Below are 15,273 nucleotides of genomic sequence, written 5' to 3' on the forward strand. Positions count from 1 at the left end.
CCACGACAGCTGGCTGTTCACCCCCCCCCCCAGAATGTCCTGCAGCCGCTCCGAGACATCCTTGACCCTTGCAACAGGGAGGCAACATACCATCCTGGAGTCTCGATTGCGTCCACAGAACCGCCTGTCTATTCCCCTTACAATTGTGTCCCCGATCACTATAGCCCTGCCATTTTTCTTCCTGCCCTGCTGCGCAGCAGAGCCTACCACGGTGCCATGAACCTTGCTGCTGCCTTCCCCTGTTGAGCCATCTCCCCCAACAGTATCCAAAGCGGTATATCTGTTTTGCAGGGAGATGACCGCAAGGGGGCACCTGCACTTCCTTCCTACTCTTGCTCTGTCTTTTGGTCACCCATTTGCTATTTCCCTCAGTAACTTTCACCTGCGGTGTGACCAACTCGCTAAAAGTGCTATCCACGACGTCCTCAGCATCGAGGATGCTCCAAAGTGAGTCCATCCGCAGCTCCAGAGCCGTCAAGCGGTCTAACAGGAGCTGCAACAGAACACAAGTCCTGCATGTGAAAGAGCCCGGGACAGTGGACGTGCCCCTGAGCTCCCAAATCGCACACGAGGAGCATGACACGGGTCTGGGATCTCCTGCCATGTCTTAAACCTTAGCTAAACTTATACAACTACAATTTGGAAATAAAAATAAATAAATTAGACAATGAAAAGTAAAACTACTTACCAGTCACTTACCAGGGTTAAAAAGCACCTCCGAAAAAGCACCTACTCTCACTCTGCACCGAATTACCTCACTGCAACAAATTGCCAAGTTGCAATTCCCACTCTTGATGAGCCTCACTCACTCAGGCTGTGTCCTCAAATGCCCTCCCTCATCAATTTTCCTTTTCTCCTCTTCAAAATCTTAATTTGGTGAGACATGGACTTCCCCGTGCAAAACCATGCTGCCACTCAGTGACTAGTCTATTTTCCCTAAAATGTGCATACGTCCTGTCCCTCAGAATCGTTTTAAAAGCTTCATCACAACTGATGTCACGCAAACTGGCCTGTACTTTCTCGATTATCCTTCCTTCTATTCTTAAACAATGGAACAACATTAACTATTCTCGAGTCCTTTGTAACCTCGCCTGTGGACAAAGAGGATGTGGGGATATCTGATAATGCCCCAACAATTTCTTCCATTGCCTCCCGCTGTAACCTGCGGTGGATCCCATTTGGCCCTGGGGGCCTGTCTACATTAATGCAATTTAGGATACCCAACAGTTCCTCCTTTGACATGTTGTCCTGTATTATTTTGGTTCAACTGAATATTTCGGTATCAGGTGTGAAACGTAATACGGGATTGACACCTTTCCACAATATAATTTATTGTAGCTTCAGATATCCTTTTGCTTACTTTTACAATGACATAGGTATTTCATTTAATTGCAAAGAATGAGTAATTATCCTGTCCACTTTGTTCATTTTCATAGCTGACAAAGAAAAAGGTGAGTTTACTTACGAATTAAGATCACACAAATGCTGATTCTGTTTATTTGCAACTGGGTTTCCATTGACATTTGCAATTAAAATTCTTACCGCCATGCGTGTTATTTCCTGATTATAATTGCTATGACTATTATAACAATTTTCATTATTAAAATCAATGTTGTTGTAGATCACCTATTAGATGATGGTAAGCATGAATTCAATTTCTTTGTTCATTACTGTAAATTTGATCTGTCCAATCTGTTCAAACAAGGAAGTGCCTAATTACAGTCACATTACTCTTTTCAATTGTATGCATGTTGTCTAAAGTTTCCCATCTAATACATTAATATACGTTTGTTTGTCCAAACAAGTAGGATTAGATATTTTAGATATATACAGCGGCCTTCAACAACAAAGGATAAAACAGAAAGATCGCATGAACCATGGCATACGATCTTCCTTGTGCTGGAGGAAACTTGGATATTTATTTTGATTTCAAAAAGTTGGAAGTGCTTGCAGATGCACATTTGAATAACTTTTTCCAGGAAGCCAACGATTCAGAATCCACCTAAAAAAAATGTCTCCACGATTCGTTCCCGAGCAACTCAATTCTGATTAGCCAAGCCTAAGGCTCTGTGAATACTTCTAATAAAGGAGAGATTGGTACCCCATTCTCTGAAGTGACGTTGACTGAAGTAGTTTGTTTGTGTATCCATTCTCCCACGCTTCCGCAAGTATGCACAATCAGGACGAAAGGTTTCGGGATATGTAACGGAGGAAAATGCCAGACTGTCGCAGGTAGTGCAACAGGTGTCGCTTGCACTAAATTTAGACACAGGCTTCGTTGGTGATTCAAACGGAGGATGCGTGGCCACCTCAATGCTATGAGCGATGTTATAGTTTGATTGTTTCCCTGAACATACATTTTACGACGGCGTCGGGACAATGCTCTAACAAAGCGAGGGAAGAGACATTGCGGCGGGAAGGGTAATCAGTTCCACTTCTATCTCCGCACTGAAGATTTTAACGGAAGTGGAACGTCCAGTAGCCAGCCAGAAATTATTTGATTCCGCTGCTGAAACGAAAACATTTCCACGAAAATGCATAGTTAATCGGGAAGCACGTACCAGAAGGAGAGTGCTGTCTTGCGTTCGAGGGAATGTGGTATTAAACTATAAAATGTGTGAGCGCGTAAAGATGATCAATAATCAAAAGTTGAGAGAGGCCGAAGCGCTAATGATAACAACGTCTTAGCTGCAGCTCAAGTCGGTTTACACTGCAACAGTGGCTATCATCTGGAGTCTAAGTATAAATCTGCACGAAGACAAATACTTCAACCATAAAGTGGTGATAGGAAACGGTAAACAATTCCAAAAAATTAAACGCGAACGCCACTGCCCTCGAGATGTCACGTTTTCCGTTGTTTGCGCAGCTCAGTACATTTCTTTGAATAAATGCTTGACCGCACATTCACTGGGGTCACCACGAGAAATATGAACAGAACATGGAAAGTAAATGTTCGGAATTTTGCCCCAAGTTCCTTATTAGTTATTGATCAACTTCAAAGTCAGTTATGTAAAAAAAAAACTATTTATTGACCACGTTGTCTTTAAAATGAACGGCTGTAATCATGTATGCCTGCAATCACATAATTGTGTTTTTGCATTTCCACAATATAGATGCAAAGATACGTGAAACCAAATCAGGTGAACTACATACCTATTCCCATCGTTGCATAATTTCCGCATTTATATGTGCATGAACATAGATAACAGTTTGAACAAACAAAAGAGCCAACGTAAAGAAACAATTAAAGTGACGTCTGTAGAAATATATGAATGAGCCAATCGATTTTGGCCTGTTTGTCATATATGTGAGAGTGGCTGAGAGAGGTTGCACGTCCACCCTTTTATCCATCGGATTTACCGTGAGGAGGATTTTGCACATAATTACAGGATATTAAAGCAGATTTCCTACTGGGCAGCAAATTCATAATCTGCACGAGTAACACAAAATTGACACACTTTAAAAAGTAAAATTGACCTTATTTCGACAGAGAAAAGTAAATGAGTCTTAACATTCTGTCGAGGAAACAGTGGCGATTGATTTTAAAATCGGTTCCTCAAGTTGCAGACACATTGCTGTGTAGAAGGAGGTGAAGAATATTTCCCGTAAACCTGGTTAGAATTCCAGGTCGCGTGGTCGGCCTTTGATTGAAAGAGGAACTCTAATTTTCTGTACATCACGAGTATCAGTTATATGTATTCTTCCCCGAACTATTACGAACCACTACAGGGGTAGAGCTGGTATAGCATCAACTTTCCCTCCTGCACCTCAGAGTATGAGCTATCCTGATGACAATAGGTGCAGCGTCCTCCAACTTGGAGCAGCATCTCACAGAATATAAACGCCGACCTGGAAGCAGTTCGGGGAAGGAGTGATTATTGTGACCAGAGAGAAATAAAGTGAGTGGTACCCTGTCAGCTTGGCCTTTTCGTGGAGTCCTTGCCTCTGGCCACATTGGAGATGTGAATGAAGCTGCCGTAAGCGGAAAATGCTGCGACCTTGGACCATTTTTCAACTACCTCGGAGGCTGACCTCCAGCTGTCAGACATGGCGTATGTAGCTGAACTCCAAACGTTTCACGCCGATTCCGACGATTGGACCCAGTACGTCAAAAGACCTCAACTTGTTTTGCGCACGAAAGCCATCATATGTGACGAGTGACAGCCTATCGTCTTAGTGACCGCCGTTGGCGGCCCGACATATTCACCAATAAGAAAATTGACTTGCCCGGACAGGCCAGATGAATTGCCGTTCGCAACGCTGAACGCCCGGTGGCCCATCAGCAACATCCACGCCCCCGATTATGGTGGAACAGTACCGTTTATATAGCACTTTGCAGATGCCGGTGAAGTCCACTAAGTAGTACCTAATGCGATTACAGGCTGACCTCTGCGAGTTCACAGTAGCACTGGGAGAAGAGTTGTAGGAGCACTTCGTTTGCGGACTACAGGAACTGGAGATGCAGCGGAAACTGTTAATGGAGACACCTCTGACCATTGACAGGGGTAACGACATAGCGCTCACCTGGGAAAGCGTCGGCCATGTGCTGGAGGAACTCTGGGGCCAGGCGGCCCTGAACAGTGGGCATCCACATGACCATGAACCTACGGCTACTCTGAGCAAGGTGATGGGTACTTCCCAGTCGGAAGTCAGGCAAGTCCTGCTACCGCAGGCGTGACTCGCCCCGGAGGGGCCATGGGTTTCCCACGACTCAGCATTCCAAGATGGCAGGCGCCAAAATAGAGTGGGATGCCAGAGCCAGGAAGGAGGCTCTGGGTAACCGCAAAAGGGTGTGTTTCCCCGGCAATGGACAAGTCGCCATTTCCTGCCGCGCCGTCCTGGACGGTGAACAGGCAATCCTGCCGGTTCCTTGTGTGACTGGTCCCAGAAAAGCACCTAAAAAACTCTCCACCCGATGGAACTGGAGACTGGAGGGTTATGGTCGTCAGTCTACGCACATTTGTCGCCATCCGGACAGATGTTCAGCCATTAAGCTTTGCCACACGCAGGCCCGACTGACCACTTATTCTGGGGATCACTTCGAAATTGACGGCAGCGCCGATTTGGCCGTGCCATACGGAGACCAGTCCCCGTGCCTACTACCGTCTGTGGCAAAGGGCCCAGCTTATTACGGTGTAATTGGCCGTGTCACTTATATTTGGATTGGCAACCGGCGTGCCAGATGCACCGCCTTGGAGCGGATGGAGTGTTTCCAAGACCCCCCCCCCCCCCCCAGATTTCGGTGAAGGCCCCGGGACGATTAAAGGAACCATGGCCACAATCAATGTGGAGGAAAACGCCCAGCTCCGATGTTTGTGTGCCTGTCCTGTGCCGTACACACTTTGGACCAGTGTAAACCACGAATTGGACCATTTGGAGCAGCCGGGAATTATTCACCCTGCCCACTTTGTCGATTGCGCCGTATCGCCTGAGTTGAAGCCCGATGAGTCAGTGCGGCTCTGTGGGGACCATAAAATGATCGTATATCTGATTTCCTGCCTTGACCGTTACATGGTCCCTCGGATCGTGGAAGTCTACTTCCGGCTCACTGGAGAAAAAACCTTCTCAGCGAGATCTGGGCCGCGCATACTTGAAGCTGGTGCTCGAGCAAGTTCCTGGAAAGATGTGACAATTAATACCAATCGGGGAATGTATGAATATACGTGCTAGCCCTTCGGAGTCTCCTTAAATTGTGCGATATTCTAGAGGTATTTGGACAACATATTGTTTTGGTTGCCAAGGGTTGGCGTCTACATAGACGATGTTTTCATCACTAGATCTTCCCATTACGGACACATGGACAACATATCCGAGGTCCTCGAACAGACTCCTGAGTCCAGGGTCCGTCTCCGGAGGAAGAGCTGTATTTGACGTGCTCTCGAGGTCACGTATCTTGGCTGCTGGGTAGACAGCAGAGGCCTCAATCCAGTGGAGGAAAAGATGCAGGCAAATAGCCAAGTGCGCATCCCTCGATCACCGAATGAAGCTCAGCTCTTTCCTCGTTAACTAATACGGAAATATCATACCCACAATGATCACGTTGTTCAGTTGGTCCATGAACTAGCGAAGAAGGGACAAAAGTGAAACTGACCTCCCACACGACAAGGCGTGTCCCGGCGAGAAGTAGCAGGTTTCATCAGAAAAACGGCTGACACATTTTACCCGGACAAGCCCCTGCTCCTTACATGCAACGCTTCCCCAGACAACTTCTGGTGGTCCAGTCACATTGAAAGGCCAGCGGCTCAGAGCGACCAACACGTTGCGTCCCACACGCCGGCATACGGCGAGCGCAACAACGCCCAGATAGCGAAGCTAAGTTTGGAATTCATGTTCCCCGCGAGGAAATTCCTTGAGAGTGTTTGTAGGCGTAGGTTCACCAACCACATGCCCATGCTCTGGTTCTTTTGGAAAGATTGGGTGATTTCACGGATGCACCTGCCTGGGCTCAACAGTGGGCACTGCTTCTGACTACCTATGAATACACTAAGGAGCATCGACAAGGCACAAGAATCCCACGCAGATGCGTTCAGCTGCCTGCCCTTACCCACGAAGGCGCCGGCTCCCGCTGCAACTGTTGACGTTAGCGCTTCTCTCCATTTCATGGGTGCTTTGTCACTAATCGCATCTCGCATTTGAGAATGGAGCCAGAATGGACCCTTGTCGACCCGGGGTTTTCGAGGTTCCGAAATATGGTCCAATACGTGGCCCAACCTACGGCGCTACGAGACGGGATGCGGCCTTACACCGCCAAGCTACTCGAGATGAATTTCCAGACGGTATCCTACTGTAATGGACGCGATTGTTCCTACCCAAACGGGGTAGTGTGCCTGTTAACCAACTTCCATAATGGGCACCCCGGATTGGCCAAGATGGAAATGTTAGCACGCAGCTACGTTTGGTGGCCGGGACTGGATGCTGAAATTGAATGTGTGGCCCAAAGTTGCACCACATTCCAGGAACATCAGAAGACCCCACCACCGGCCCCGATGCACAGCTCGCAGTCGCCCAGGAAGCCTTGGTCCTGTGTATAAATCGACATTATTGTCTGGTTTCAGTGGGCCGGATTGATTATATTAGAGGACGACCATTAACCTGTCTGGAACTACACTGGGTCACCATGACGATGACACAAGCAACTCCGGACCGACTGAGGGCTACTTGTAGCATGCACCGTCTGCCCGAAGTCCTGGAGTCCAAAAATGGGCACGTAAGTATTTAAGGTCCTACCAGCTTTTGTTGCCCGAAGAGAGACGGAAGGTCGAATCCTTCCCCGCTAAATCTGATGTAAATAATTGCTACACAAAAATAAGGGCTGTGAATTATGTCAACTATCATGTTTACATAATGAGCAGAAACATTTAATGTTCACATTTTGTTTCAGAAATGGAAAAAATAGAAGCAATTCGCAAAGATGTTGGTAAGATTTAATTTTGATCTACTTCTCTACAACAGCAAAGAGCGCGGGCATTTAATTTCAATGCGACAATGTGTTTCTTTTACCACACAGTGCTCGTGTAAAATACGACCAATTTGCCCACCGACCACTTCGAAATGTTTACTTATGTTTATTCCCTATTCCTTTGTGATAAAAGCAGGTTCACATATGTTCCTGAATTTATAGTCACGTATTGCAGTCATATATTTACAAATTGTCGTTCTGCATTTCGAATTCTTTTTTGTGAAAATCTTCCTGACATATGTAACGAAATCGAAGACCTTCCAATGTACTTTGTTGTCATTTTAGAAGGAGGATGTATATGATTAAGTGCATACGTCAATGATTCTTTGTAGAGTTTATTTTTGCACTATATTCTTTCACTCATGCCGAACATTCAAATGCAATCGTACTAATGTGTCGCTATTTGTTTATCCTCAACATTTGTGTTTACCTCCTTATTAAATATCTTTTCAGGAATAAACTCAAGCATATATCCGTTGGAGAAATTACTAATGTAGTTACACGTTCGGCAGTTGTTTTCTGCAGAATTCCAAAATAAATTGATTGCATCTATCTTTATATTAATGGATAAACCCTGATATAGAAACATTTTTTCATGGTACCATATCCAACGCATAAACCTGGCCAGAGCTCCATATTTTCAGATGACAACTTTTACATAACGAGTAAAGATTATGAATTTATATGTGGAAATTGGTATGTCGCACACTGTTCTATGTGCGCTCTTAAAGAAATTCAACTCCAATAGAGACAAGTTGCTGATTTTACTTGTATTATTCAAGAATTGAACCATATTGCACTGCCATCCTTTTCTGTCTGTAGTAACTCACGAAGTGTTCAATAATCTTGTGACTCTTATTAATTTTAAACTTCATGAACGCATCTGGCGTTACACGGCAATTTGGATCTGAGTGAATGCCAGCTCGGTAGATTGTAACTGATTTTCTTTGGAAACTGTGATCAGTTATAAAACACATTCTCAGGACATTGGAAGTAAACTTTTAACACAAAGAAAAACACGTTAATTTAATGAAATAGAAAATGATGAGCAAGGACCTATATATCCTGATATATATCGGAGGACTGCATCTGCAGGAATTGCGCCCAATTACACCTTCCCACAGACCGTATCGATAAGTTGAAGCAGCTGATGCATGTTCGTAGGAGCATGCAGGTGGTGGAATGCATCGTAGACAGGAGTTTTAGTGATGTGGTTACACCCAAGATGCAAGCAGATAGATAGGTAACCGCTAGAAGAGGCAGATAGATAGTGCAGGAATTCCCTGTGGTCGTCTTCTTCTCTAACAAATATACCGTTTTGGAAATTGATGGTGGGTGTGGATGGTCAGGGGAGAACAGCAGCAGCAGTCAGGGCAGTGGCATCACGACCGGTTCTGTTGTTAATCAACGCGGGACAAAGAGCACTATAGCAATAGTTACGGTGGACTATTTATTTCCGCGCACAGGTAGGCGATTCTATGGACGTGTATTGGTGACCAGCATGTTCACCAGTTCCTCCCAGGTGGCAAGGGCAAGGTCCACGGTGACTCTGAAAGGGCAGAAAACATTCAGAAGGACGAGGGAAAACAGCCACATGTCATGACACATTGGTACTACCAACATAGGCATGAAGAGTGACGATATTCTCCAGCAGCAGTTTAAGGAATTGGGTAGAAAGTTAAAAAGCAGGACGTCTCGGGATGGAATCTCAGGGATAACGATTGTGCCACGCTCCAGTGAGGCTAGAAATACGAGGAGAGTACAGCTCATCACGTTGCTAATGACTTGGGAGGAGGGCGAGTTTCAGATATCTGGACCTTTGAAATTAAATGAAAATGAAAATCGCTTATTGTCACGAGTAGGCTTCAATGAAGTTACTGTGAAAAGTCCCTAGTCGCCACATTCCGGCGCCTGTTCGGGGAGGCTGTTACGGGAATCGAGCCGTGCTGCTGGCCTGCCCTGGTCTACTTTCAAAGCCAGCGATTTAGCCCAGTGTGCTAAACAGCCCCTTGTGCTAAACAGCCCCTTTGGGACCTCTTCTGGGGCAGGTAGGAACTATACAAGACGCGCGGGTTCTATCTCAACGAGAGGATTTTCAATAACCTAGCTGGGCGGTTTGCTGGTATCACCCGAGATAATTTAAACTTGTTTGGCAGGGGGATGGGAAGCAAAGCAAAGCTGACTTAAGGGGAACTAGAGAGTATGGCGAGTAAGACTCAGACGAAGTCCAGGCAGGATGTGATTGCTCATCAAAGAGTTCCTGGTGCACCTAAGTTTATTTGTTTCAATGCGACAAGTGTTATAGATAAGGCAGATTAACATGGAGCTTCGATTAGTGCTTTGAAATATGATGCTGCTGCCATTACCCAGAATTGGCTAAGGAAGGACAGGATTGTCAGCTTGACGTTCCAGGATAAAGATGTTTGTGGCGGGTAGAGGGAGATGTAAAAAAGGTGGGGGAGTTGCATTCCTGGTTATGAAGAATATCACAGCTGTACTGCGGGAAAACACCAAGGATGGCTCATACTGCCAGGCAATATGGTAGAGCTCAGGAACAGGAAGGATGAAGTCACAATGTAGGTAGTTTACTATCGACCTCCAAACAGTCAGAGGGAGATAGAGGAGCAGATATGTTGGTCGAATTTTGACATGGTGAAAACGTGCCAATCTTGTCGTGGGATATTTTAAATTACTCAGATTGACTCGGACTCACTTAGTGCCAGGCGCGTGGATGGGGCAGAGTTTGTATGCAGCATCCTGGAAGTCTTATTGAAACAGTATGTAAATAGTCCACCGAGCGAAGGAGAAATACTGGACCTGGCATTGGTGAATGGTCGACGTTTCAGTGGAGGAGCAGTTCGGAAACAGTGACCACAATTAAGTAAGCCTTAACGTATTGAAAATAATGATGTGTAGTCTTCAGCTGAAGGTGCTGAATTGGGGGAAGTCTAATTACAACAATATTAGGCTTGAATGAAGATTGGGGGCAGATGTTTGAGGGCAAATTATTACCTTCGATGTGGGAGGTTTTCAGGTGTATGGGAACTCAGGAACAGAACGTTCCAGGTAATTACAGGCTGGTGACCCTAACGTCATCAGTAGGAAAATTATTTGAGAGTCTTCTTCGAGACCGAATTTATTCCAACTTGGATATAAGTGGACCTATTAGCGAAAGGATATTTGGTTTTGTGAAGGGTTATGCCCCAATATTAATACAGAACTGACGCGGGCAGAGAAGACAGAGTTTAAGAGTGTAATAGTGTTTTTCTGAATGGAGGGTATGTGACTACTGCCGTTCCTCAGCGATGAGTGCTGGACCTTTGCTGTTTGGAATACATAAATTATTTGTAAGAAAATGTGACTGGTTTGATTAGAATGTTTCCAGACGACACAAAGGTTGGTGCAATTGCAGATAGACATGAGGACCGTCAGAGAATACAGCTGGATAAAGAACGGTGGAAACTTGGTTGGAGAGATGACTGATGGAGAGTCATGTGGACAAATTTGAGGTAATACATTTTGGGAGGTCTAAAATAGTTGGGAAATATAAAGTAAATAGCAGAATCCTGAAGAGTATTGACAGGCAGAAAGATCTGGATGTGCAGGTACACAGGTTATTGAAAGTGGCAACTCAGATGGAGAAGCTAGACAAGAAGGCATATGGCATGCTTACGTTAATCGGCCGGTGCATTAAGTTTGAAAAGTAGAAAGTCATGTTGCAGCTTTATAGAACCTTATTTATGTCGCATTGGGAATATCGTATTCAATTCTGGTCGCCGCAATACCAGAGGGTGGTATTTAGAGACGGTACAGAAAATGTTTACCAGGATGTTGCCTGGTATGGAGGGCAGTAGTTATGAGGAGACATTGGAAAAACTTGGTTTGTGCTCACTGGCACAACGGAGATTGAGGGACAACCTGATAGAGCTCAACAGATTATGAGGGGCATGGACAGAATGGATTATCAGACGCTTTTTTTTCCAGGATGGAAGAGACAATTGCCACTGGAATAAGTATAAGGTGCGAGGGACAAGTATTAAAGGAGATGTACGAGGATGGTGGGAACCTGTAACTCGCTGCTGGGGTGATAGTGCAAGCAGATACGATAGTGAATTGTATGGTGTGTCTTGACAAATACACGAAGAGCATGGGAAACGAGCTATATTGTCATGGGAAAAGTAGGGGCTTTTAGTTAAGAAGGGCAGCATGGTCACCGCAGCCTGAGAGGGCTGCAACGAATAGAGCTTTTCTGTAATTTTCTTTGCTTTTTGCTCTTATATTAGACGAAATGCTGAACATCATTCAAAGCAGACACCAGATAGCGATTCAAATTCACATTGTTTAATTTATGCCAGAAACGTTTACATCCATAAAAGCCTTTTAAAGGTTTACCATTGCCTCACTGCCAAGTTTCATTGATTACCTTAGTTCAATTTCAAACAGGCGTCTTCTGGTGAACGACAAGCATGAATCATCTTCTTTATTGCAGATCATATCTCTCCCGGGCTTCCAGGATCTAGACCCTGAACGCATTTTGACTTCACTTTTAGAGAAAACACATGAGATTCATGAAGTCAGCCCCCGGTAGGTCTTAAGGGTTTGTTATTATAAAAATTGGTTCTTCTGGCAGTATATATGGGACATGCAGACCAATGACCACAGTCAGTTTTCTCCTATTTCGCTGCGTGTCTCTGGTATCTGTCATCAGTCAGCACATGTTACTTTATCGCTGTTGATTTTTTTTTATCTTCACGAAGGAAATAAACCTTTGCTCACCCACAACTGTCATTCAAGAGTTGAAAATCACGGTAAAGCACGCATGAATACCGATATACATGATTCCCACCACCCCACTCAGAAATAAGTCGAAATGAAACTACAATCAAGTTCAATGTTTATTTTACCAAGTGTAAATTCAATCCAAATCTGAACATTATTCCAAAAGACATTTCTTGCTGAACAGGGCAGCGGGTTGCAATATCATACTCTGCGACATATGCCATTTCAATCTCATCTTTCTCCAAATTATTTCTGACAGGTATTTGCGCAAACTGATGATGTGTTAATTTCACCTTGCACTCTTGGTAATCTAATAGGCCAGTGCAAGGCCAAATATAGAAAAAAATACATTTTTATATTGTCAAAATATCAACGACTTCTTGTTTTCTTACAGAGGCACTGTTGCGTCTAAAGGATGAAGGTAGGATGTCCATACATGTTTAATGGCAACGGGTGGTAATTTCACGTTGTGTGGCAACGCCCACGCCCTTCCACAATGATTATTGTCCACAACATTTCTTGGAACTAGACGGTAGAAATGAACAAACAGAGATACCACGATCTATTCTTCGTGACAGTCTCTTCAGAAACAAAATATTAGTAATTTCCTCCCCGTGAGTTTCGCATTCCCATTTTCGAACACTACCATAAACAGCAAGCACAAATTAATTTGAGTTCCAAATTCCTGAGTTACATGTTGATCAACGTTAGATCAGAATCACTTGGAGAATTAGATATCCCGAATTATGGCGAGATTTGCCGGGCACTGCTTAATGTCGGAATGGCTGAAGCGGCCTGATTTCAGTTGGCCAGCTTCTTTTTTTAATCCGTAATGTTCAGGAAATGCTTACGTTATTGCACCCGAGCTGTTGCTATTGCAGTAGAACCAGTCACCATCCTCGCAGTCTACTGGGTTTTGCATTTTGTTAGCAGGACGCACAATTGCTTTTGTTGATCAAATGCATGGAGACGAAAATAAAATTGACGTGCAATTAATTCAGATTTACACCGGATTCCAGTTGAAATATATTCTGATCATTCTGTACCGAACAAGTTGAGGAAGAATTTCACGTATCATAATATAAAATTGGGTGTTTGACTCGAAGCAGCTCGTGGATATTCGAAAAAGAGTGTGTAACACGTCGGCATATTCAAGATTTCTGCTCCAACTGATGTGCTGTTTTTCACTTTAACATTGTTCAGAAATTAAAGAGCTTCGGAAAGCAAACGGTAATTAAGAAACAAAGAAACACTGATGATTTTCTAAAAAAAAAGCTTTGTTCGACATTACAAGATGCAAATGCGCAGTCAGAAAATTTAGCGGTGAAATACAGAGTAATCGTCATCCTTATAATTAACTACGACGAGCAATTCCCATGAATGTAATTAATTTAAGGCCAGTTTCTATCACTTGACAGCTATCTGCTTATTGAGTAACTGATTTAGCTTTACTTCGACAATGGACTTGACACGGAAGACAGCAGGTCTGTGCATATGCATTATAATTGATCCATCGATAACCATATACATTTGTAACGGTAGGACGAATGATTGAGATGCCATTATATAAAAATACGTCAGTCTTCCTTTTCCAAGCAAAAATGTGAAGTAAAATTGGTATTATATATACATCAAGTTCATGGGATTCCATTTCAACGTGAATATATTTCCCTATATTATACGTGCAGTTGATACTCTCTTAATTCCTTTGAAAGCAAATATGTGCACCAGAACAAAGTTTGTACGTTTGACAACACACACGTTGTTGTAGATTAACACAGAAGTGAAACATTTTTGTTATTTCAGAACTACGGAGGCCATCATTCAGAAAACTACAAAGTAAGGTTACAGCCGAATTCTAAATTAATAAAATTACATGTATCAATGATGTGTGGACAGCGCTTGAAATCATTAAAATGCGAACAAAGTATGTTAATACTGGTAAATAAAAAATATACACCCGCACGCTACAAATGCATTGTTGACCCCGTGAGATTTTTCTTACCTGAAATTGAACACTTTCAAGACTTCCCTGAGCATTATTTTCCTAAAAACTTTGTGTAAATACGATTTGAGGGTAAAAACAGCATACCAATCACCTCAATGTACACGGTCAATTAAACTTGGTTCGAATGATGGCAAACATCACATGATTGCTTGTAAAGGTATGGTTTTCATTGGGGAGCAATTTTCACAACTGAGGATGATTACTGTATCACTGTGTGGTGTGGCGGTGAAATACTTTTGGAGCACGATATGCGACTCTTCCTAGTTATTAACTTGCAGTGGCCAAACAGCTGTTTTCTATAAAATAAATAACTTGTTTGATATCTGCTATGCATCACACAATGTGCAGTTTCCCACGGGATTATTAGACCTACGTGGTCTGTGCCACGCTGTCCTCGTGCATCATATCTTAGCTACTGATGTTTCAACTGTGGACATTCCTCCTTGGCATCGTTTTCTGCAGGGACGTTTTCGTCATGCCAATTCGATCCAACTTTTGCATATCTTCGACGAAAATTTTTTATTGCCATTGCACCATATTGATAGGAATTAAAAATGAACTATATGTGACAATACTTTTTTCGAATACAATTGTAACACACTGAAATATTTTACCAATTTCCTGCGGTAGCCGCTTACTGGGCAGCGATACTTTCAGTTTGAATACGTGCTTTGTGCAAATAAGCGAGATTAAATCTACCCACCACGTTATAAAATGATATCGAGTCATGGAATTGGGAGAACGACAGAACAATGTTGTTTTCAGGCAAGCTAGGGATTTGTCTGATTGCTTCCTAGCGCAAGGGAACATTTTTTCTCCAATATATGTCAATGATTTCCTTCTTCAACGCTTTATCAATTTTTGAAGTTCTTTGAGAACAAAACATAGCGAAAATTCATCCTTGAATTTGTTTACATACAAAATAAGAATGTGTCAACTTTGAATGTATGCATCTTTTGGTTATGTCTGTCGCTGTTCAGATCAGCATGCATTGTCCATAACCAATTGTCCTTTAGATGGAATCAAT

The 15,273-nt window shown here is 43.5% G+C and overlaps 1 protein-coding gene across 1 annotated transcript in view; it reads left to right on the top strand.

Moving 5' to 3' along the window:
• The window catches only part of LOC119976524 (golgin subfamily A member 4-like), a 1,176,663-nt gene that overhangs the window by 726,353 nt on the left and 435,037 nt on the right, over positions 1–15,273 (top strand). Inside the window, exons 101-107 of the mRNA XM_038817077.1 lie at positions 1,437–1,451; positions 1,622–1,639; positions 3,114–3,140; positions 7,382–7,417; positions 12,633–12,659; positions 13,442–13,468; positions 14,045–14,077. Of these exons, the coding sequence (XP_038673005.1) occupies positions 1,437–1,451; positions 1,622–1,639; positions 3,114–3,140; positions 7,382–7,417; positions 12,633–12,659; positions 13,442–13,468; positions 14,045–14,077 (183 nt within the window). The remainder of the gene's footprint in view (positions 1–1,436; positions 1,452–1,621; positions 1,640–3,113; positions 3,141–7,381; positions 7,418–12,632; positions 12,660–13,441; positions 13,469–14,044; positions 14,078–15,273) is intronic.

This window comes from Scyliorhinus canicula, chromosome 13 (genome assembly GCF_902713615.1).
Source record: "Scyliorhinus canicula chromosome 13, sScyCan1.1, whole genome shotgun sequence".
In the NCBI taxonomy this organism is placed as follows: Eukaryota; Metazoa; Chordata; class Chondrichthyes; order Carcharhiniformes; family Scyliorhinidae; genus Scyliorhinus; species Scyliorhinus canicula.